Source organism: Xenopus tropicalis, chromosome 7 (genome assembly GCF_000004195.4).
Source record: "Xenopus tropicalis strain Nigerian chromosome 7, UCB_Xtro_10.0, whole genome shotgun sequence".
Classification (NCBI taxonomy): domain Eukaryota; kingdom Metazoa; phylum Chordata; class Amphibia; order Anura; family Pipidae; genus Xenopus; species Xenopus tropicalis.
In genome coordinates, this window is record NC_030683.2 from 103,096,453 (window position 1) to 103,121,903 (window position 25,451).

The following is a 25,451-nucleotide window of genomic DNA, read 5'->3' on the forward strand; positions in this document are numbered from 1 at the left end:
TAAATAGTGACTGTCTATGGTATCTTACAGAAGCCCATCTAGCATATGCCAGAATCCACAGATTGCCAGTCAGGGCCTGCACAGCACTTCTTCTCTGTGGTGCATAAGCTGCTCTGAATATCTTGTCCTATTTATCTCATCATGAAGGTGCTACGACAAGGATTGTCATGAACAAACCACTGCCTTTGTTCATATGGGGTCCCTGCTCCACAACTTCACTAAGGTTGTTAGTCACATTACGGTTCAAAGTTTGACACTAGGGCCATTTTACACTTAAACTCAAAAAAAATATATAAATCTAAGATGTACTAGTAGAGATCCAGCTTACCCGATTAAAGGTTTGGTCTGGGGGCTCATGCCCCAGACCCTCAGCATAGGGGAGCCATATAGAAAACCAATCAATAGGAAAGGCAGGCACTCCGGATGTCCATAAAGGTAGAGTAGAAGCTCAAAGTTGAAGTAAAATCATAAGTCCTTTATGTTAATATACATACATACTATATGTATAGTACATACTATCATTTTGCACTTACAAGCACATCCACCCTGGTAATAGGTGGTGACCAAAGATATAGCTTGTCACACTATCCCTGGGTCAGTGAGAAATACCTCTTTTCTAGAGGGTATAGGGATATACAAGGACTTTCTGAAAGGTAAGGAAAGTTAACCCCTTGGGTCCCCTATATACCTTTAAAGGAGAAGGAAAGGTAAAATCACAGGGGGTGCAGTTTTGTTAAAGTTTGGCTTAAACTTCTACTGTGCATGCGCAAGTGCAGCTACTTTATCAAGCTGTAGGAAAGGTTAATCTCTCGTTCTGCTTTCATTGACAGAATTAAGGATCAATACCTGGCATGTGTATCAGGGCAATTTCCTGTTTTTATATACTATTCTAGTGGTTTCTTTGGCTTCGGTAGGACTGTTAATGGCAGTGGCTCAAACCATTGTAATTACCCCGAGGTCTTGCACCCACCCCACAGGGATATTGATGGATATTGCTTCTGTGGTATAGCTGTATGGATTCATATATCACAATCACTTACATTACTGTATTATTAACTACAGTAAACATAACTCCCTCCATGCAGGATATCTGTATCATTCAATAAAATTATTTGCTTAAGAACTGGCCCTGGTAAAAACAGTGCATGGCTTTCAGCTGCCAGTCCAGTAATATGGGTAGAGGGGTTTATTTATAACTCCATAGCAGGCCATGACCGTATGCTGTAGCCAACATGCCCACCCAATTAATTCAAAATTCCCTTACTTATGCTGTGCCTCTGCTGATTTATAGCTCTTTAGCTAGGCACTATAGCACTGTGTTTATGTTTATAAAATATTTAAAAATGCAGTATTGCAGTGATAAAGTGAATAAATTATGGCAACCAATCAGATTTTTTATCTTTATTCATTCTAAATGTGCTATACCAATGACATGATTATCTTACTTCATTTACACCTACGTTTACACCTACTAAATCCCAGGAACTGAAAAATAAAAATTCTTTCCCTCCAGTAAAAGTTCTATAGAGTGAAATTTCTATACTTGTATGTGCAAATGTTATACCATGATCTATCATGTAGCAAAATCGTTATTGTTTCACTTTTTAAGAATTCATACTGTTATCTGCTCATTCTTATGTATTATATAAAAAATGAATAGGCTGATAAGGAAAAATTATTTAAATTTTACTGATTAAGAAAAAAGTTTGACAAAGCACAACTATAAGATTGTTACATTTAGATTACTAGTAAATTTATACATAACATTGATATAAAAATACACAATATACTGTAAAAAAAAATTTCGAAGAATAAAAGTCTGGCAGTTCAGTCCATCTGTTGCTCCCCATCTGCATTGCTGTTCTGGGCATCGGGTGGGATTTCCTGTGCATCTCTGGGGGCCGGATCCATGCTGATAGGAATGGGTCTCTCTGGGGCAGGTGGCAGTGCCAGCCGAGGAGCCTGAATATGTAGGTGCCCGTCCTTGGAAAAGGAGCACACAACTTGCTCAGGATTCACACCTTCTGGCAGTTCAGCTTCTCTCTTCCACTCTCTGTATTCATGGACGTAGCTCCCATTCTCACTGTCACTTTTCCTCTCTTGTTTTCCTATCACAATCACTCTCCTTCCCTGCATTTTCACTGTTAGTTCATGAGGAGAAAAGTCCCTCACATCCAGTGTCAGCTCAAAGTGATCCTTCCCATCTTTGCCTGAGCTGGGAGAGGTCCCCTCAGTTTCTGTGGCTCTGGGCTGTCGGCTCTGGTCTGTTATTCTTCTCATATCCATGTCCTGAGAGAGGAGCCGATAAGCCTCATTCACACACTGCATTCTCCTCTCCATGTCATTCCTCATGCTCAGAATGTCATCTCCCAGCTGGCCAAGGATGAGGCGAGTGGCTGGCCAGAGTGTGAGTGCAGGCTGGCTGCAGGGACACAGAGGGGAGTGTGAGGGCTGTAGGAGGCTGACAGGAAACATCTTCTGCTGATTTCCTGGAGCTTCTTGTCAGAGAAGAGCTGGAGAGATTGTGCTTGTTTGTGCGCTGCTGCTTTCTTGCTTCTCAGTACTGCAGCCAGTCACAGCCCCGGCACTTTTATATTCCTAACTTAGTGTTCTGGGCCCTTCCTGACACTTCCATGTGCTCTCTGTATATGGGCAGAAGGGGAGGAGCCTGTGTGTACATAATGAATTATGTCAGCTACTTGAGACGGAGGCTGTGCTAGCAACTTCTGGCATTCACTGGGGCAGTGACATCACTAGTGGGAGGGGCAGTATGTGTGCGTTACTGAGACTGGCAGAGAAATAATAATGCATTTTCAAGTTAATTCTCTATATAATATTTTAGATTGTGGAAGATAAATAAAGGGGCCATACCCAAAGTGGGGCAATGTGAGTAGTAGAAATATGCTGATAAACTGAGAAAGTAAATGGGAGCATAGAAGCTGGTTGGAATACACAGTACATAATGTTTGATAGCTTAGGGACATAGATTCCCTACGTTGTAAAAGTACAATTATATAAAATATTATTAATCTTCATTAGGGAGCAGCTTCTTTAGCGATGGTGCTGACTATGTCACCCACCCAATTTTAGCAATACAAATTATGTGCACTAGTGATATGTGGGTCAGAAAAAACAGTCCACAAAATGTTCAAAATGCTGCCATTGTAGGACCCACACACAACCCATACCCATGTCTTTCTGCTCCGTACGCTACTTCTATGCACACGTTTCTAAGAGAGGGAATGTTCTGGAGCAGATAAGGAGTGAACTTCCCCAGTCTGGCCTACACCCAACCTGTACAGAGCACTTTGCAATATATGGAACCTTGAATTCATGTGACCAGATCTGGTCAATTGAACATGATGGTTTTTTTATTTATAGATGATGCAATATGATTTATTGCCAATTTAAATATGCTAATGTAGTTTTTCATTTCAGGTATTGTTCACAAGCACACAGCCTGCATTGTCCTCCTTTTATATTTTTATAGGCCCCAATCTCAAAGAAATTTGTTGTCCTCCAGCCTAATGCTCCAACACATCAATTTTTTTGGGTCTCATGTGTTTAGAAAAACCTGAATGTTTAAAAAGTCAGTACTAAAACCACAGCCATATGTCCATGGGAGCCCTTGTAAAGATACCATTTTTTTACTGCGGTGGACATTAGTATACATTTGAGTATCTAATAAGTGGATAACTAGTTCATTTCACCTAATATGGGTACAGTCTTAACAAAAGTAAAACATCATGGATGTAGTTTTTAGGAGAGACGTGTCTGTATGTCTCAGTGTGTTTCTAAAAGTTGGGACCTGACCCAGATGTTTATAGCTATAGATTTATTGTCAGGTTGGGGGATTTACATGAGAGTATGGAGCATGAACAGTTTGGCTTATGTAACCATGAGCTTCCACTACTCTGTTTAAATAAGCACCATTTACAGTATTGCAAAACAAGTTCATAAAATGAACAACATTTTTTGGAAACATTATTAAATGCTGTATAATTTTCCACTTTGAAACAAAAATGATAATATAGATGAAATACAACAGGCCCTTTACTATTTTAGTCTTAACCGTTAGGTGCAAAAAGGCAAGCAAGTTTTTACATGTTTAAACGCTGTACACTAAGCAGTTGCACTTTAGATTTCTTGCACCAAATGTGCTCATTGCACTTTTAAAGTAAATGAAGTGCTAAAAGCAAAGGGTAGAAAGTAGGTCTGTTCTCTGCCTTAAGAACCTGATGCTTTGAACCCACTTTATACCAGCTCCATCTCTATGTTTACATTTATATGATATATTACTCAGCAATATTTACTATAAGAAATGCACATGCCAGCAGTTGTACTCTATGGGGCTGATTTACTAAGACACGAATTCGAATCCGAATTGGAAAAATTCCAATTGGAAAACGAACATTTTGCGACTTTTTCGTATTTTTTCGGCGCCTTTACGACTTTTCGGAAATTGTCGTGACTTTTTCGTTACCAATACGATTTGCGCGAAAAAACGCGAGTTTTCGTAGCCATTACGATTCGCTCGTATCTTGTCGCGACTTTTTCATATTGAGCGCTCGTAAGCAGCGGGTGAAACTTTCAGACTTAGCATGATTTTGGAAGCCTCCCATAGGACTCAATGGCACTCTGCAGCTCCAACCTGGCCCAAGGAAAGTCTCCCATAGGGCTCAATGGCACTCTGCAGCTCCAACCTGGCCCAAGGAAAGTCTCCCATAGGGCTCAATGGCACTCTGCAGCTCCAACCTGACCCAAGGAAAGTCTCCCATAGGGCTCAATGGCACTCTGCAGCTCCAACCCGGCCCAAGGAAAGTCTCCCATAGGGCTCAATGGCACTCTGCAGCCCCAACCTGGCCCAAGGAAAGTCTCCCATAGGGCTCAATGGCACTCTGCAGCTCCAGCCTGGCCCAAGTAAAGCCTCCCATAGGGCTCAATGGCACTCTGCAGCTCCAACCTGGCCCAAGGAAAGTCTCCCATAGGGCTCAATGGCACTCTGCAGCTCCAACCCGGCCCAAGGAAAGTCTCCCATAGGGCTCAATGGCACTCTGCAGCTCCAACCTGGCCCAAGAAAAGTCACCATACTGAAGCTTGAATGAATCTGAACGCTACGAAAAAATTGCAACATTTTGCGCAACTTTCGGAATGGCTACGAAAAAGGCGCGACTTTTCGTGCAAGTTTTAACGCTACGAAAAAATCGCCAGATTTTGCACAACATTCGGAATGGCAACGAAAAAGTCGCGATAATTTTCCGAAAAATCGCCAAATACCGATCATTACGAAAAAAACGCAATCGGACGCATTCGGCCCGATCGTGAGTAAGTAAATGTGCCCCTATGTGTGTGTGGGAAAGAACATTATATGAATTGCAAGTGATGTATTTTGTTTCATGAGTCAAATTTAATTGAACTGAACTCTCTGGCTGCTTTCAGTAAGCAAACACACCCGCACACATACTGCCCCTCCCACTTGTGATGTCACTGCCCCAGTGAATGCCAGAAGTTGCTAGCACAGTCTCCTCTCAAGTAGCTGACATAATTCATTATGTACACACAGGCTCCTCCCCTTCTGCCCATAAAAAGAGAGCACATGGAAGTGTCAGGAAGGGCCCAGAACACTAAGTTAGGAATATAAAAGTGCCGGGGCTGTGACTGGCTGCAGTACTGAGAAGCAAGAAAGCAGCAGCGCACAAACAAGCACAATCTCTCCAGCTCTTCTCTGACAAGAAGCTCCAGGAAATCAGCAGAAGATGTTTCCTGTCAGCCTCCTACAGCCCTCACACTCCCCTCTGTGTCCCTGCAGCCAGCCTGCACTCACACTCTGGCCAGCCACTCGCCTCATCCTTGGCCAGCTGGGAGATGGCATTCTGAGCATGAGGAATGACATGGAGAGGAGAATGCAGTGTGTGAATGAGGCTTATCGGCTCCTCTCTCAGGACATGGATATGAGAAGAATAACAGACCAGAGCCGACAGCCCAGAGCCACAGAAACTGAGGGGACCTCTCCCAGCTCAGGCAAAGATGGGAAGGATCACTTTGAGCTGACGCTGGATGTGAGGGACTTTTCTCCTCATGAACTAACAGTGAAAACGCAGGGAAGGAGAGTGATTGTGACAGGAAAACATGAGAGGAAAAGTGACAGTGAGGATGGGAGCTACGTCCATGAATACAGAGAGTGGAAGAGAGAAGCTGAACTGCCAGAAGGTGTGAATCCTGAGCAAGTTGTGTGCTCCTTATCCAAGGACGGGCACCTACATATTCAGGCTCCTCGGCTGGCGCTGCCACCTGCCTCAGAGAGACCCATTCCTATCAGCATGGATCCGGCCCCCAGAGATGCACAGGAAATCCCACCCGATGCCCAGAACAGCAATGCAGATGGGGAGCAACAGATGGACTGAAATCTCCCTGATAACATGAAAGGACTTTTACTGAAAAAGATTTAATTTTATGTTATATGCTTATTGTACTGAATTAGTAATATATAATGTAAGTGGCAACAAGTGATCAGTATTTTTCTTTTAATAAATCAAATGAAACTAATTTCACTAAATTTTACCTGTTTTTGTTTGTTAGTAGTGCTTTATAAGATCCTCTTTAGATAACAATAAATGGGTGTATGCAATAAACATACAACCAAATACAAGAGGTTACATTCTTACATTCTTGCTATTGATTTTTGAAGCTTTTTAATTAGAAAATAAATAACATTTTGATAATTTTGCCTTTAACTTTGGTAGCTCAAACACATGTGATCAAATCACCCTCGTGTGTCTCCTGTAAGAATCAGTCACTTGCACTTATGTACCCAGCAGCCTTCCCTCTGCCTCTGGGCTTCTGAAGTTTGGGCAAAAATCTCCTTGGTAGGCTTTCACAGTTCCTGTGCCCATTGAGCAGTTATGGCTTCCTATGCTGTGCACAACCAGCTCTTTAAACTATGTTCATTTATTTTGGAAAATTGCTAAAAGAATAGAGCACCCACCCCTAAACACTGCCACAACAGTCCAGAGCTGCAGGAAATTTAAGCAGCTGTAAGCAATGAATTCATATTAATTACTTCTATTAATATTGGGTTTTTATTTCCTTGAATATTGCATTTATATTTACAATGAATGTATTGCAGGTGTAGTTGCATACTAAGGGGATATAAAGTACATTGGCTTTGTAATTCACTATATATTTCTAGCATAGAAATTATTAGTGCATTTGGATTTGGATTTCCCTGCATTGCATTTGTACTTGCCTGTATAATGCATGCATATGTATTGTTAATACATCGGGGATATATATTTATTATTAGTGTTGTTAGGCTTCTCAATCAAGTTAGTTACTGCCCACATGGGACAGAAGCCAGCCAATACAGTGTGTTCTCTACATGGTCGGTACATGGTTGGGGAAGTTATTTGAAGGCTTGTTAAGGGATCACATACAAAATTATGTACTGGAGAATGGCATTATGAGCAGTAATCAGCATGGCTTTATGAAGGACAGGTCATGTCAGACCAATTTAATTGCTTTTATGATGAGGTAAGTAAGAAGCTGGACAGTGGGGGTGCAGTAGATATAATCTATTTGGATTTTGCCAAAGCATTTGATACCGTTCCCCAGAAACGACTGCTTTCTAAACTAAGGTCTATTGGTGAAGTAGTTTTCACATGGATAGAAAATGGGCTACAGAATCGGGTACAGAGCGCAGTTGTTAATGGCACATTCTCTACTTGGAGTAAGGTTCTCAGTGGGGTCCCTTAGGGTTCTGTACTGGGTCCACTTTTGTTTAACTTGTTTATAAATGACTTAGGTGAGGGTATTATTAGCAATGTATCAGTGTTTGCTGATGACACAAAACTCTGCAGACCAGTCAATTCTATCCAGGATGTGGCATCCTTGTAGCAGGATCTTGACCAACTGGCAGTCTGGGCGGCTAAGTGGCAGGTGAGATTTAATGTGGATAAATGTGAGGTCATGCACCTGGGATGTAAAAATATGCGGCCACTTATACCCTTAATGGGACTGCACTAGGCAAATCCATAATGGAGAAGGACCTTGGAGTCCTTGTAGATAATAAACTTGGCTGTAGCAAGCAATGCCAGGCAGCAGCTGCAAGGGCAAACAAGGTTTTGAGCTGTATTAAAAGGGGCATAGATTCACGGGAGGAGTACCTATTTCAGTCATTCTGTTTTTATTCTGTTTGTAACATGAAATACATATAATGACATTTACAAATACTCAGCTCTGTGGTCTGCATCTTGTGCTGCATTTTTCATTCTGATGCAAGGTGCAAAGTGCACATTGCATTGCACTAGGGTATTGTGATGTATAGTGCTCTAAGGGCCACAACTTAGCATTCTTTGAAAACCCAGCACTTGCGCATCCATATAGCAATGGGGCTCTAAAAACAGGCAAGGCTTTTGGAAAACTATATCCCCAGGACGAATACTTAACCAACTGATAGTTTATATCATATTAATTGGCCTCTTAAAGAGTCTTATCAAACTGGAATATATATATCACAGTAAATATAGCTCTTTTAACTCCTTTCCCTTGATCCACCATTTAGTGATGGGCTGGGTGCTCCCTATTTAGGATTACCCAATAGCACATCCTACTAAAAAAGTATATTTTTATGAAAATGGTTTATTTGGATGAAGCAGGGTTTTACAATATATTTTATAGAGACCTACATTGTTTTGGAGTATGATTTTCCTTTAAGGCCACAGCAACATATTTGCAACCCACCATTGCCATTTTAGGATTGTATTGCAGTTGGATTGCTGGAAAGACTCTGCTGCCATTGCCTTCTTTTTGGTGCATCAGCAGACACTCATGAGTATTTCAAAGGTATTTTTAAACAGGTGACTAGTAAAGGCTATCTGCCGATTGGTTGCTAATGGGATCTATTATTGGTAAAGCTTTGGATACATCATTTTCCAGATAAAGGGTCTTTTTAGAGCTACTAAAAATCATTTAAACATGAAATAAACCCAATATGGATTTTTGCAGCTTAGTTACCATCAACCATCATATTTTATTGTTACAAATAATGAATGCTAGGGTCCCGCTTTACGTAGCAAGCAGACAATAACTTCAGTGACAGACTCTCATTTCTTCATGTACTTCAAATATGATCTGAGAATGCTGTCTATAGGAATCACATATCAGCTTTGCCGTCACTATCATTAAGGATCCCCATGACTTTCAAACTTCCTTTCTTGAGCTCTAGCCGCACGGTTTCTTTGAATATATACGGCACATATACTGAAAGAACAAGAAATGTGCTTTGTAAGATCTATTTGACATGTTGCGCATCATTAGTATTGCATTTTAGGTTCCAACAACATTAAACTATTAATAAAATAATCCTTATTAATATTACATAGTTACATAGTTAAGTTGGGTTGAAAGACCAAAGTCCATCAAGTTCAACCCTTCCAAGTGAACTCCAGTGCACAAATATATATAGACTTATACTGACCTATCTATACACTCACATACACAAACTATATATACCAACATCATAGATTTTAAAATCACATTGTTCAAGAAATCATCCAAGCCCCTCTTAAAGGCATTAATAAAATCTGCCATCACAACCTCACTGTAAAAAAAAACACCTAAGCTGCTTCTAATGAAAGTTCCATTCCTCTAATCGAATCTGTATTGTTAAATATTATGGCTTATCCCTACGCATGTATCTTGTATATAAGAGTTTCAGTTGACTAGGTTGCCTCTTGGCTCTTTACCTGGTTCAATGCTATTGGTAATTTTTTTGCCTGAACAATGCTATTGGTCATTTATTTTTGGACCATATTACACACATTAGTTCATATTCTACTGTGCTTTTCTATCTTTAACAAGCAGTTATCTAATCTAATATAATCCTTCAGTGCTGAGAATTGCCTCTGCTTAAACACTAAAATTGCATAATTTGTACACATTTTTATACAATTATACTCTTAAGCTGGCCATACATGCACCGATAATATCGTACGAAACCTCGTTTCGTACGATATTCGGTGCGTGTATGGCAAGTCGGTGAGTTGACCGGTATCGCAGGAGGCTGCTGATATCGGTCGACTTTGATCGGGCGCCATAGAGGGCGCCTGAGCAAAATCTGCTGTCAGGGCTGAATCGGCAGAAGGAGGTAGAAATCCTATTGTTTCTACCTCCTTATCTGCTGTTTCAGCCCTGACGGTGTGTGGCGGATCTGACATCGCCAGATCGCCACGTGTGTGGCCACCTTTACTTAGATGTTAATTAAATCACACACTTACCTTACAATTATGATAACAAATATTACAGTGGCAGCGATAGCAGCAACCAGAATTATTATATCGTCCTTGTCCTCTGGTTCGATATCACCAGCAGGAACAGTGGGAACATCCTCAACTTTTGGGTGGTGCAAATGCCTAGCGCTTGATCCTGATTCCACAACTACATAAGTGAGCACAAAACAGAATGGCGGTTAGATAATAGGTAATATATACCCAAATGACAATAAGGATATTTGTTACATGTAATATATTATATAAAAGGTTTAGATTTACATTAATGGTTAGAAAATAGAAACAAATATTAACCTTAGTGCAACATAATTTTCCAAATAAATAAATGATATATACCTACCTTTTACTATAAAGTCTTTCTTGGCAAAAGGAAACTTTGATTCTTTAGACCTCACGGTGCAGGTATAATGTCCTAAATCTTGCCTGGCAGCATGAGGTTTGCTAAAGTTAGGCTCGCTGCCAGTTTGTAGTAGATGAATCTGAAATTCAAATCTCTAGAAAGGAAAAATATATAAAAAGTGACATTTATGAAATACAACGTAATAATTCAGTGTCCACTATTTTCAAAAGTATGCATGAGTCTATGTATTGGGTGTAAAACTATATTCTATAAATGTGCATAGGCAAATTTGCATTTTTATACTATATCTTCTTATGCTACTATATCTTCCCATGCTAAAAAAATATAAATCATTCCATTTACCCTCTGGAAACATGCCACAATACCTTATCAAAAACATATTCAATTTCTTCCTCTATGCTGGCAAGAAACTGGATGTTGCAGTTAAAAGCCAGGTCTTCACCTTCATGAATTTCTATGTGCTCAGCTAGAAAATAGGATTGTAATAAGAATGAGAAAATTACTAATTATGAAAAACGTCTACGTGTTATCTAGTAGCACTCCTGATACTTCACATTCCTTACATTTTGACAGTTTGTGGTAAAATAAAACCTACTAAGAATTATACGGCGCTTTCCTTTTTAGTAATTTGTGGAATTTACTGGGTTATTTGGTTTCAAATCTAAAAGACAAGATTACTTACTTTTACAGAGCAAAACTTCATTTAGGCACTTATAGTATCCTGGGCACGCATGGCATGGTTCCTTAGTATCCTTATCTGCAGAGACATTGATATAATTAGTATTTTATTTTCAGGCACTGGGACAATATGGTGCTAGTGGTGTCAACAGAGGATATGTCCAAAGTATAAACAGGACAGGCCAAACACTGCTGTGCATGATCAGATCTATATTTTTATACAATGATAAATATGTTTATGCCAGTTAGAAATATTTCAGATAACTTACGGTAGCAGGATCCTTCATAGCACACACACATGGGACATTTAGCTACCATTTCTAAAAGAGAATAGAGAACAATTAGTGGACAATAACTAAGCTTTTCTAATGATTCCTAAAGCTGGCCATACACGCACCGATACTACCGTATGAAACCTTGTTTCGTACGATATTCGGTGCGTGTATGGCATGTCGGCGAGTCGACCGATATTGCAGGAAGTTGCTGATATCGGACGACTCGCCGATGGGCCAGATTAGAAAATTTTGATCGGGCGCCATAGAAGGCGCCTGACCAAAATCTGCCGTCAGGGCTGAATCGGCAGAAGGAGGTAGAAATCCTATTGTTTCTACCTCCTTATCTGCTGTTTCAGCCCTGACGGTGTGTGGCGGATCTGACGATGTTTCGTGCGACTGATGGTTGCACGAAACATCGTCAGATCGCCACGTGTAATAATATGAGATCACTCTTTGATGTGAAGAAATATTATGGGTTTTACATTACAGCAAGAGAACTGCAATAGTTTTGGGGAAAAAGTGGCCAAAATCACATTAGTTGTAAGTCATTGCAGAATATATAATTATTCAATCCATTGAGGATGGACTGTACTATACACTGCTGAGGACTGTATGATAGCTGCTAATCTAAGGACTTACTGTTTATTAAGAAACCAAAAATCCCTCATTGATATAAATACAGTATATGGGTTTGTTAACCATTTCAGGAAAGCAACACTAAAACACAGTAAAAACTTACCGTCACACTTATTTGTATTTGTGCCTCCAACACACAGTAAACTCTGGCGTTGGCACGTGTTACACTCGATAACGTCTTGCTCCATAACGCCTTGTAGCAGAAAAAAAACAGAATATAAATCACAGTAAATTTTACAGACTCATCTTTATTATGGGTCAAGTACTGCTCCATATATGCGCCATATAGTGATAACTGGAAATTTTGCATTTTGTCATCAACAAATTTTTAAGCAAAGCGGGCACAAAATTTTGCTGCTGAAAATTTGCAGTTGCGGAAAAAGAAGTTATGTAAAACAGGCGTCAGTTTGGGTGCAGGTGTGGGAAAATGGGCATGGTCACTTAAAAAAGGTGGTATCATGGCAACATAAAAAAAAAAAGTGCGCTGTAAAAAAGTCGCTTTTCACAAATTTTTCAGACGTTTCGCTAATTTTCCAGCAAATGGGAAAGATTCGCTCATCACTAGCGCCATACAGACATATTAACTTACTAAGACATGTCAGAATAATTATCTTTACAAAGAACTGGGGACAGAAAAACAGGGCAATTTGCTTCCACTCTATACCTGCTACATGCAATAGATGTCCTAGATACATACAAGACAGAGCAATACATACCAGAGCTCAGCATGCAGAAACATAAACATATTTTATTTAAATTATGCTTGTTTTAATTAGAAACTGCAAAAAAATGATTATGCAAACAGCAACCCTTTCAAAGACTTTTAAATGTTACATGCGTAAAGTATTCAGTTTTACTTACCACAGTTTGTGTCATCTATAAAGAGAAAAGAAGACAAGATAAGTGTTACTACATGCCGGATGAACAGCAGATATAACCATTTCTACATTTAAAGGCAACCAAAGCCTAAACAATAATAGGTGTTTGGTGAGACGGCATGTCAGTCAAGGGAAAGCTACTTAGAATAAAGTTGGAGTAAATCTGGGATCTCTATTTATTTGTAAATAATGGGTTCAACAAAATATTGTAGGTTTCATCTCCTACTGCACCTTACTGTTGTGAATACAGGCAGGGCTTTGTAAATATAATACCTCTGTGACCATTTTATTGACAGTGTTAGTAAAGTCCTTTCAGCTAAAGATACTGGGTTGCATTTGGCTAGGCCTTTATAAATACTGGCATGTACAATACTGGAAAACTGGCGTGTACAACACAGCCATATGAATGATTGCTTTCCTGGGAAGGGGGTCTATAATTACAATATCTCTTTTGGTGGATAAGTGAGTACATTGTTCAATCTAACAAAAAGCCTAGAACAGAACATGAAATGCATAGGGGAACTATGGATTAATTGCATTACTTTTTTCCTCCTTTAGAGATTAAAATGTAATATGCTGTGCATAATAGTAATAATAATAATAATAATAATAATAGCAGCACTAACTTACTTTTCAGATTTGGACACAATCCTAAACAGGAAAACAAAAGAAAAAATATTTAGAACTGTTTCTAGTTCATGGAGATCACAGATATACAAATGTGGCTTTTAAATAGTGTTTTCAAAAGGACTCAAATATTAATAATATAATAAACTAGAAAGGGAAGTTTGAGCACAAACTTCATGTTGGGTTGAAAAACATGAAGTCACTGAATGGGCTTAATAGTGTCAGAATGGCAGCAACTTAAATTTCCCCGCTGAAAGTCAACGACATCTGATTGGCGGTTGGTGGCTCCACCCCCTTTTTCTAACCTGGAACTGCAGTTACCCAGTGACTAACTCTGCGAAGTTTAGGGACCCTAGGATTAATAGTTAAGGAACGGCAGCAGTTTAAATTTAAACCAATAAAAGTCAATAGGTGAATTGTGATTGGTGGTTGGTGGCTCCGCCCACTTTTTCTAACCTTGAGTCGAAGTCACCCAGTGACAAACAGTGGACACCCTGGCATAAATAGTTTGAGAATGACAGCATTTTAAATTTAAACAAAACAAATTCAATGGATGAAATCTGATTGGCTGTTAGTGGCCCGACCTACTTTTCCTATTTTTGAACTGCAGTCCCCCAGTGACCAACTTTGCAAAGTTTGGGGACTCAGGCATAAAAATTGTGAGGCTGACAGCATTTTCCACTTCACCATTGAAAGTAAATAGGTGAAGTGTTATTGGCTGTTGGTGGCTCCGCCCACTTTTTTCTAACTTTGAATGGCAAATACAAAGTGACTAATTCTGGAAACTTTAACAACCCTGGGATTAATATTTAAATAATGGCATCAGTTTAAATATAAACCAATGAAATCTAATGGGTGGAAATGGATTGGCTGTTGGTGGCTCCTCCCACTTGTTTGGGAACCCTGACATAAATTGTGTGAGCAAAGCAACATTTTAAATATAAACCAAAAAAATTCAATAGATGAAGTCTGATTGGCGGCTCCACTCACTTTTTAAAACCTAAAATTGCAGTCCCCTAGTGACCCTGGTGTTAATACTGTGAGAATGGCAGCAGGTTGAATTTCCCATTGAAAATCAATAGGTAAAATCTGATTGGCTGTTGTTGGCTCCACCCACTTTTTCTAACTCTGAACTGCAGTTACCTGGTGACTAGCTCTGCAAAGTTTGGAGACCTTAGTATTAATATTTAAAGAATGGCAGCAGTTTAAATTTAAACATATGAAGTCTATAGGTGAAATCTAATTGGTTGTTGTTGGCCCCACCCACTTTTCTAAACTTGGAACTTAGTCACCTAGTGACAAATTGTGGGGACCCTGACATTAAACATGTGAGAATGGCAGCAGTTAAAATTTTCCCACTGAAAACAATGAAAGAAATGTGATTGGCTTTTGGCGGCCCCGCCTACTTTTTCAACCTTGAGTACAAAGTCACGCAATGACTGAATGTGCAAAGTTTGCAAACTCTGGCATCAAACCAATAAAATTCAATAGGTGAAATCTGATTGGCTGTTGGTGGCCCCGCCCACTTTTTCAAAACTAAAACTGTAGTCCTCTAGTGACCAACTGTGAAAAGTTTGGGGACCCGGGTGTTAATACTGTGAGAATGGCAGCAGGTTGGATTTCCCCACTTAGAGTCAATAGGTAAAATCTGATTAACTGTTGGTGGCTCCACCCACTTACAAAAATACAAAAAACCTTAAATGCGTAGTCACCCAGTGACTGACTATGCAAAGTTTGGGAACCCTGGCAACAAACCAATAAAAATCAATAGGTGAAATCTGATTGGTTGTTGGTGGCTCTGCCCACTTTTCAAAACTAAAATTGCAGTCCCCTAGTGACCAACTGTGAAAAGTTTGGGGACCCTGGTGTTAATTCTGTGAGAATGGCAGCAGGTTGGATTTCCCCATTGAAAGTCAATAGGTAAACTCTGATTGGCTGTTGGTGGCTCCGCCCACTTTTTCTTACCTTGCACCACAGTTACCTGGTGCTTAACTCTGCAAAGTTTGGGGACCCCGGTGTTATTACTGTGAGAATAGCAGCAGGTTGAATTTCCGCCAAATCAATAGGTAAATTCTGATTGGCGGTTCACAGCTCCGCCCACTTTTGGGCATCCAATAATCATCCAAAATAATCATATTTTCATTCAGGCTGATCCCATGACTATGTGATTCAAGTTTGGGGAGTGTCGCCTCAAAGCTGTAAAATTGGCAGCAGTTTCAATTTCCCCATTAAAGTCAATGATTAAAATTTGATTGGCTGTTGTTGGCCCCTCCCACTTTGGGGTCATCCAACAAATGTTGCTGCTTCATTCGGGGTGACCCCATGATTATGTTATTCAAGGTTGGGGGTGTAGCTTCAAAGCTGTAAGAGTGGCAGCAGTTTGAAAATCTTCCCTGTCAAAGTCAATGGGAAAATTGGGGTAATCGGAGCGGCGCCACAAAAAGACGGGGGGCGGGATCGCTTAGAAAAGCACAAGCAACCTGCTCCGCTATAAGGCGAAGAAGTGTGGGGAGTTTGGGTGTTGTACCCCTAAAACTGTAGGAGGAGTAGCGTTTAGAAAATGGGGGGCGCTAAGAAGAAGCGGAAGAATAAGCCAAAGTGGAAGAACAGTAGGGCGGGGTTTCAACCCAACATAAAAATAAGATATTTAAATACAGTTAAGCAAAATAATAATTAAGGATATTATAAGTCACCGGGGTGATAAATAACCATATAAAGGCTAAAGACCAAGCACTTTTATACAGGTTATGGGACTTCAAGGTGACGTCTAATATTCAATCTGTTATAACAGGGTAAACTTATTTATAATGTATGAAAGTTTTGGTGAGTCCCATGACTCAAATGAGTACTGTTTATAAGGATATTATTTACAGACTATGCAATATATATATTTGTATACAGTTACATGACTTACGTTCATTTTCAAAGCTATTAAAGATGTCGTCAACCTTCACCTTTAGCTCTTTTAATTTTATTTCCATTAAGCTGTATAGATTTTCTGCTACAATGACATAAAAGAGAAGCCGATTTTCAGTATGCAGTATACTTACTATAATATACAGGTATGAGACCCATTATCCAGAATGCTCGGGATCTGGGGTAAAATTTGTATTACTTCCCCCTCTTTTTTTAACTAAAGAAAACTGGCCTTGTGTCTCAAAGAAGACCTGAATTTAACCAACTGTTCCTGCCATTTGGTCAGGTCAGTCCTACTAAAGTTTAGGTTACCTTTGAATCCAGAATCCTCTATGGATTTCATTGTGTTTCTATATGTCTCAACCAAATCAGACATTCCAGCACGATCTGTAATAGAAATAACTGGTTATTTTTTAGGTTTGGAGCATGAGATTGAATTTATTTTATTTTAATCAATGGTCAGTTAAATGTTTATCTTTCACCAGGAAAATCTTTCTCTTTTATAAGACACAGAAAGCTGTTATAATTATTATCATAATAGCTTATCTTAATTATTACTAACGGTATAGGGATACTTATGACCATAGCAGCTATATTGCATCAGTGCAGTCACACATAGCAACCATTCAGACGTTTGCTCTGATTTTCTGATTTGTGGCCAACAGTTCAGTGTTAATTGCTGATAGATTTTAATAGGCAACTGTACTTCAATTTAGCACTTATGTTCATATATAAGCCCTATATTTTCTATCTACATATTTATTTTAGCGATATAAATGAATTGCACAATTTTCAAAATGCCCTTGTGTTTTTGGTGCCATCAAATCAGCTGACTTACTTGCTAATTAATATTTATAATATCAAAAAGAAAATAACATATCTATAATCCATGGCATAACAATACAGTAGACCCAGTAACCCAGGGGTTAGGAATGTGTCTGCATTATTGTTGTCCCCCTCACTGATGCAATACAGTTTGCCTGCTATCCTATGTAAGCATGCTGTGACTAAGCTTTGGGCCACCACCGAATATTTTTTTCTGAGGGGCCTGGTCACGTGTAATTATACAACTGACTATAATTAGTATATAGTGATCATGATTCATTAATTGAAATATGTAAAAATAGATATAAGCTAAAACTGTACCAACTTAATTCTTACACACTGCTAATAATTACCTAGTCTGCTTGTCTCATATTTAGACATAACATCATTGTATCCATCAAAGAAAATTCCTTTTAATGTCTTATATTCACGCTTGTTGTACCAGTAGTTTGTTTTCAAATATTTTAAAAAATTTGCCGTAATCTCAGATCCCTTGTTGCAATCAAGGCAAGATAAAGGGGTGGCAGTATATATAATTGGAATAAAAAATAATAATAGAATAAAAAACATGGTTATATGAAAGAGAAGCATTTTGCTTGTACTACTAGATAAGCAGCAAGCAAAATGATCAGCTGACATGAAGTAACACACACACTGTGCAAGACCTCACTGTGATGTCATAATGAGTTGAAGCAGCACACTCTGTGCGAGACCTCACTGGGATGCATTGTGATGTCATACTGTATGCCAATTGCTCTGCACTGCTTTACAGCTGCTATGGCTTTTTAAGAGGGAGTTTACTTTAGAAAAAACTGCATGTTAAATTAGTGCCATATAGAAACATTTTGCTAGCAGTTATAATTCTATATAAAAACTTTTCAAGGCATTTATGTTTTTTACTAAACAGCCTTTTAACAGCACATTGTCATAGACAGCTGAGGGTGCAAAATACTGACATGTTTGTTATGCTTTATAAACTCTACCATATAATCATTAGTTGCTGCAAGTAACTGTAATAGCCACATTGTTAGCGGGAGAAAGTTTAACTGTGCTACTAAACCAATGTGGCTAATTCCTAAAGCCATGCTTTATATGCTGTTATATGCACATATATTTATGGTGCCATAATGGCTGTGGTTAACTTGCCAGCAAGCCTAGACATAGGCAGGACAAATGTGTATCATGAATACAAAAATAGTTAGATGCTAGAAAAAAAAAAATCTTTTTAAAAAACAAATTAAAAAAACTAAAAAACAAAAGGTTTTCAATCATTCAAGACAAAAAATGTTTTCAATCACTGTAATCGGCCCACCCCTGATTGTAATACTTGGAACCATAAACAGAAAAACAACCTTATACTAGTATAAGTATACCAGCCCTTTTTTAAAAATAATTTCAATACTGACCTATTGACTTTTATTGATTTAAATGTAAACTGCTGCCATTCTTTAACTATTAATCCTAGGGTCTCTAAACTTTGCTGTTAGTCACTGGGTAACTGCAGTTTCAGGTTAGAAAAAGTGGGCGGAGCCAGCAACTGCCAATCAGATGTCACTTATTGACTTTCAGTGGGGAAATTTATATTGCTGCCATTTAGACACTATTAAAACCAAGGTCCCCAAACTTTGCACAGTGGTTTTTCTTGTGATAATTATGTTTGGTTGAAAACCCCAACCCACTGTTCTTCCACTTCAGCTTATTCTTCCGCTTCTTCTTAGCGCCCCTCCATTCTTCTCTTTAACAAAGTAACTAATGTTTCATATTGCTTTCCTAGACTCCACACTCAATTACCATACAACAAGCCTTATACAAAAATTTCAGTTTTGCCTATTTAACCTGACTAAATTGTTTTATAATTAGTAAAAGACATATACGGAGGGCACCCCAAAATGTTAATTAATTGTGGTGAAAAATGAGAGTATGATTGTGGGTGCAAATCCTTTGTTTAGAGACAGTCACAAACACTTACCAGTGCGTTGGTGGAAACAATGTGGTGCAAGTGACATCATGGAACATTATATTGTTTATATATATATATCAGCTGCACCCGGTATCAAATGGTGCTGGGAAATATATATCAGCAATAGCTGCACCCGGTATCAAATGGTGCTGGGAAATATATATCAAAAATAGCTCTACCCGGTATCAAATATTGCTGGGAAATATATATCAACAATAGCTGCACCCGGTATCAAATGGTGCTGGGAAATATATATCAGCAATAGCTGCACCCGGTATCAAATGGTGCTGGGAAATATATATCTACAATAGATACACGTGCAAAAGGAGAAAAGCAGGAAATCCTGTATGTGAATGTGCTGAAATGCTATACACCTTGCAACACACAAATCTTCCCGCGTCTTTTGAAGATATACAGTTTCAAGCACCATTTGATACAAGTTTGCACGTGTTTTCTGAACTTGCTCTCATGCCATAAAGAGTATTGCGACTGGCAGTAGTGTTACTATAGGGAACCAACCCCACAACTAAAATCAATTTTCGTGTCCCCCTTCCCAACCACCCCAACCACGTAATGGGAGGGTGGCAGTGGCAGGTGGAATAAGAACAGTGTCAGCGCCCAGCAGAGCATGAACTATACAGTAGATCCAGTGACCACCTGGGTCCCCCTCTCCGCCCCCCCCCCCCACTGTAAGGTAGTTACACCACTAATGGATGGGTTATATTTGACAAATTACACTGACAGGCATGAAAATGTACCCTTTCTAGTGCTATAAGTCTGTAGGGCTTATTTATAAACACTGGGCAAATTTACACCTCGGCAGTAATCCATAGCAAAAAATCAGTGGTTAGATTTTTTATCCAGCTGCAGGTTGAACACTGAAAGCAATCATCTGATTTGCTATGAGTTACTGCCCAGGGGCAATTTTGCCCAGTGTTTATAAATGACTCCTACATGTGTCTTCACTATACAGGTATAACCAGGGCCACCATCAGAAACTTTAGGTCACTGCACAAGTCATTTATATGGGGCCCCCCATGAACACAAGCCACAGTACCAAAATAGTGACCATGCCCCTTATGTGTGCAATATACACAGCTGATGTTGCTCTATAATAAGCAGTTCATATAAAGAGTTCCACTGATTAGTCTGCTAATAATTCAGTCAGTGTATAAGTGGTAACAAACCTGCCCCTGCTCTGTGCTGTCATTGCTTGATATGGAAGTTACGTAAGTTTTTGAATAAGTTACGTAAACTGCATAAGTTTAAGGGCCCAATGATCTTGCTGTGGGGCCCAATAACTAGTCAGTAGTAGTTAATGAAAATAGTAAAAACAATTAATGTGCTAATAAGTCAGTATTTTATATGGGGAGGGTCAGTGGAGTTTATAAGTAAGAAACGTAAGTTTCTTTGAAAGTAACGTAAGTTTTTGCATAAGTTAAGTAAATTGTGTAAGCGTAGGGGCCCAATGCTATTGCTGTGGGGCCCAATAACCAGTCATTCCCCTGCTGGATAGTTCATGTAGGAGACACTTATAAAATTCAGTAAATAGATCCCAATACAAACAGTTGATGTTTTACTATAATAAGCAGTTCATATAAATAGTTAAAATGAATAATATAGTGCTAATAATTCAGTTAGTTCATTGAGGGCTGTGGGATTTACCTTAAGTTCAATAATTCATTGTTGGTCAGTGGAGTTTGTCCCTGTAAAGCCTCTCTGCATTGTCTTTTGCTTCATATGCAAGTTACTTAAGTCCTATGCATGTTACGTAGATTTCTAAGCAGTTTTTGCGTAAGTTCCGGCGTAACTTATGCAAATTGCGTAACCTTCCTGACGAGACTGGGGCGAGACTGGGGCCCCCTATGAAAGAAGATTTTTTTATGGGGCCCGGTACAGTTGTACCCCCTGTACCCCCCTAATGGCGGCCCTGGGTATAACAGTAAATTTTGATGCTGGTAACAAGGGCCAGGACAGACTATGCTGTAATACCCTGATAAGGACTCTTTTCTTTTATACTCTGAAAAAATCTCACTATGCATCTTCAATGCCTTCATCACAAGTATCAACCCAGGCATAGAGGAATGTCGGGAATATTCCATACATAAATATCCTCATCAAATGTGGTTATCACGTTACCCAGGTTCTGTAAAGTGCGTGTTGGATAAATGGGATGATGAGATCATGGGAATCTGGGGCAAAGATTGTGGACAAAGATTATTCAATGTTTTAAATAACTGATGCAATTAATTACTATTACAGATTATTATTCTCATTTTCATTTTGAATTTGCCACTTAAGAAAGATTAGTTTTGAAAGAGCAAGTTTTAAGGGTAAAAGCATCATGACGTACACTAATATAGCTGCCTTAGCTTTTTGGTTACAGCGACCATCTTCACTTGGCTTCTATTATAAGATCTCTCCCAGTTTCATGTATAAAAATGGCCATTCAAGTACTATGATTCAAAATACACTACTGGTCTTTAAAGGGGTGCTTCACCTTTAAGTTAACTTTTAGTAAGTTTTAGAATGGCCAATTCTAAGCAACTTTTCAATTGGTCTTTATTATTATTTATTTGCCTTCTTCTTCACCAAAAAACTTTTGTTCTGTGAGGCTAAAATGTTATTGTTACTTTGTATTACTTATCTTTCTATTCAGACCCTCTCCTATTCATATTCCAATCTCTCTTTGCAACCCTACCCTAGCAAGTCCCTGGTTGCTTTTACTAAAAGTTAATTCAAAAGTGAACTACCCCTTTAAGTAAAGTTAATAGATGAACAGGCCAGTCCGATTTAAGGCCATCTTGAAGTCAGGAAGGAATTTTTCCCCTCTGCACAAATTAAAGAGGCTTCAGATGGGGTTTTTTGCCTTCCTCTGGCTCAACTAGCAGTTAGGCAGGTTATATATATAGTCATTATGATTGAACTTGATGGACTTATGTCTTTTTTCAACCTAATTTGCTATGTTACAACTATGTTATAATTACAGTTTACACATTGTTGGTCTTTGGCACCATCCTAAATAACCATGACTGTGATCCTTTCCTTGTGATAACCTTGTGTTTACCTTTATATTAACCATTAACTATATAAACCATACAAAAAAAGTGAACTACCCCACCTATCTTATTCTCCTAAGAAAGACCTCAGTGTTTTCCAGTGAACTGCTACAATAAAATGAACCATAATATATATATATATATATATGCAGCCAATCACAACCATGCTGCTTTTCCTGCTCTAGTGCCCTTTCTAGCTTCAACCTAAGGCTGATGCCACATGGGCATATTCTCGCCAAGCCGAAAAACACTTGCCGAGAATACGCCCCGCTACTGTAAATTTAGCCTACCTTGTGCCTGCACCCGAATTAATAAAATACTCTCGGGTGCAGGAACATGTAGCCGATATCCGCCAAAAAACACAAGACTTCATATTTTCGGTGGATATCTGCTACATGTGCCTGCACCCGAGCATATTTCATTAATTCGGGTGTAGGCACAGGTAGGAGGATATGGAGCTCTTATCGGCAAGCGTTTTTCGGCTTGCCTAAAATATACGCCATACACTAAGGGGCAGATTTACTAATCCACAAATACGAATCACGAATGGGAAAAATTCGGATTGGAAACGAAAAATTTCTGAAGATCGCAAATATCCCAAAAATGCTTACGAAAAAATCGTATTACTCACGATAATATCGTATTGGTGATCCGAAAGTCACGAAATTTTTGTACTGACCATTGGAAACAGCGGCAGAGCCATTCCGGATTTTTCGTGGGAAAAAATCAGCAAGAATACGCTCGGAGCGTTCGTATGAACACTCCAAGCGTTCGAGTCTTAGTGAATCTCCACTTAAGTGTGGCATTAGCCTAAGGCGATGACATCTAATTCACAGTACAGGTATGGGATCCATTATCCGGAAACCCATTATCCAGAAAGTTCTGAATTACGGAAAGGCCATCTCCTATAGACTCCATTATAAGAAAATAATTCTAATTTTTTAAAATGATTTCCTTTTTCCCTGTAATAATAAAACAGTACATTATACTTGATCACAACTAAGATATAATTAATCCTTATTGGAGGCAAAACAAGCCCATTGGGGTTATTCAATATTTAAATGATTTTTAGCAGACTTAAGGTATGGAGATCCAAATTACGGAAAGATCCCTTATCTGGAAAACCCCAGGTCCTGAGCATTCTGGATAATAGGTCCCATACCTGTATCAACGTGGAGTATCCTAACAATGCTGTGAATAGATAACTGTGTAGTAAGAGTATCAATATAATGTTATTTGCATAAGAGCATTGACAAGTGTCCTACTTGTGGTAAATAAATCTGTATTAAAATGTAGCCAAACAGGATTTCTTTACAGATCTATTTACCACACATGATTCTGATACTATTACTTCTCTGCTGAACTATAACTTTTCATAGGAGCGTCAGCTAGAAATATTCCATTTCGGATTTTGCGAGGAAGCAATATTTATGCAGGCAGATGTCTACAGCAGATCACAAATGTAAACTCTGACTAACAGCAAAGGGTTGGAGGCTGGAGTCTATTCAAGTAGAGCGCAGGAAAGAGCCATTTTCATCTGTATCTGGCATCAAGAGCGGGGGAGATCTTCTAAACAGAAAAATAGCAGGACACATTTATGCTGTTCATTTATCACACAAGCACAAACGGATAATTTTGTTACAGCTGACTAATACCAAACATATTAGGCAGCATAAATAAGATTAACAGACAGCAAACTCACGCAGCCCTCCTAGTGCAGATTTCTAGATGTGAGGAGAAATACATGTCCACGTGGTAAGGAGATGCAGAGACTGGAGTTATCTAGAAGTAAGGGAAGAACTATATAGAATAGATCCGCCCATGTCAAGTGATATGCGACAGAGAGGATGAGAAGTGGCTGTGGGGTTGCAAAACAGTCGGCTTGGTAATTCTAAGGTAACAATTACACGCAAAAGTTTAAACAAAAAACAATCAGCATGAGCTATAGCTAACTTTTGAAGTACAACTTTTTTATTTTAAAAAAAGACTTTTTTTTCATGTCAGTATCACTTTAAAGGGGTAGTTGACTAGTAGTATGTGATATAATACCCTATTCTTAGCAACTTTTCAAGTGGTCTTCATTTGCTATTTCTTATATTGTTTTTAATTATTTGCCGCCTTCTTCTGCCTCATTCCATTTTTCAATAGGGGTCACTATTGCTTGGTTAGGCTACAATGTTTATTGTTATTTTTTCTTTTTACTGCTTTACTTTCCATTGATAACCTCGTCTGTTCATTTTCCAGCCTCTCATTCACACCACTTCCTGGATTTGCATATGTAAATTAGGATATGGAAGGGTTAAGAAGCAAAACATTTTCAACTTCCATGTTTATGTGACAAAAATCCTGCTGAAAAAGGCCAAACGTTGGCTGAATCCTGAAGCAAATCCTGGATTTGGTGCATCCCTAGTTGCTAGGGTAAATTGGACCCTAGTAAACAGGCCGCTGCTGGTGAAGTGCCAAACTATAGAGATACTAAATAAAAAGCTAATTAATTTAAAAACTAGAGACCAATTGCAAAATGTCTGAGAATATCACTGTCTAAATCATTCTAAAAGTTAGTTTAAAAGTGAACTACCCCTTTATTCCCACTGCTGACCCCCCACGCATGTGAGATTAGTTCATGGCCGGGACTGGAGATCTATCTGGCATCTAAAAAGGATGAGGAATATGCAAGAAGTAAGCTTATAGGAATGCAAATGCTCCAGGGCCGGTGGGAGAGACACATAATCCAAAATGGGCTGATATCAGTGGCATATTTTTAAATGATGATGTTAGCCTCTTGTTCATAAATCTGTAATCACTGATAACTCCACTTTTATACTTTGCTAAACATGAACCTATATAAAGCTCAGTACTGACACTGCACACTTGTATAAATTAATCCCTCAAGGCACACTTATGCTGGTAAAAGTGTTTTATAATAAGCCAAAAGTCATTTAAAAGACAG

At 38.9% G+C, this 25,451-nt stretch overlaps 3 protein-coding genes across 3 annotated transcripts; 1 reads left to right on the top strand and 2 right to left on the bottom strand.

Annotated features, from left to right (window-relative positions):
* Window positions 1-1,386: 1,386 nt before the first annotated feature.
* On the bottom strand, window positions 1,387-2,656 carry LOC100489058 (heat shock protein 30C). The gene has a single exon (XM_018095472.2). It carries the CDS (start codon window positions 2,473-2,475, stop codon window positions 1,828-1,830), a length of 648 nt encoding a protein of 215 aa, XP_017950961.1. The 5' UTR covers window positions 2,476-2,656; the 3' UTR covers window positions 1,387-1,827.
* A 2,924-nt stretch (window positions 2,657-5,580) lies between these two features.
* hsp30e (heat shock protein 30E) lies at window positions 5,581-6,556 on the top strand. Its single transcript, XM_002944229.5, has one exon. The coding sequence runs from the start codon at window positions 5,757-5,759 to the stop codon at window positions 6,402-6,404; it is 648 nt and encodes a 215-aa protein (XP_002944275.2). The 5' UTR covers window positions 5,581-5,756; the 3' UTR covers window positions 6,405-6,556.
* A 2,452-nt stretch (window positions 6,557-9,008) lies between these two features.
* On the bottom strand, window positions 9,009-17,051 carry LOC105947920. The gene is made up of 11 exons (XM_018095784.2): window positions 16,970-17,051; window positions 16,656-16,742; window positions 13,745-13,765; window positions 13,098-13,112; window positions 12,340-12,429; window positions 11,595-11,645; window positions 11,330-11,404; window positions 11,013-11,113; window positions 10,627-10,780; window positions 10,275-10,434; window positions 9,009-9,258 (listed from the first exon to the last, which is right to left on the bottom strand). Exons 1-11 carry the CDS (start codon window positions 17,031-17,033, stop codon window positions 9,180-9,182), a joined length of 897 nt encoding a protein of 298 aa, XP_017951273.1. The 5' UTR covers window positions 17,034-17,051; the 3' UTR covers window positions 9,009-9,179.
* Window positions 17,052-25,451: the final 8,400 nt, after the last annotated feature.

Bases quoted from the DNA above. Each gene is read 5' to 3' on its own strand.
- LOC100489058 (XM_018095472.2), bottom strand. From the start codon at position 2,475: ATGTTTCCTGTCAGCCTCCTACAGCCCTCACACTCCCCTCTGTGTCCC.
- hsp30e (XM_002944229.5), top strand. From the start codon at position 5,757: ATGTTTCCTGTCAGCCTCCTACAGCCCTCACACTCCCCTCTGTGTCCC.
- LOC105947920 (XM_018095784.2), bottom strand. From the start codon at position 17,033: ATGTCTGATTTGGTTGAGACATATAGAAACACAATGAAATCCATAGAG. The intron at 11,405-11,594 runs GTAAGTTATCTG...ATGTCTCTGCAG, and splicing joins CTATGAAGGATCCTGCTACC to ATAAGGATACTAAGGAACCA. The intron at 10,435-10,626 runs GTAGGTATATAT...TCACTTATGTAG, and splicing joins GAAAGACTTTATAGTAAAAG to TTGTGGAATCAGGATCAAGC.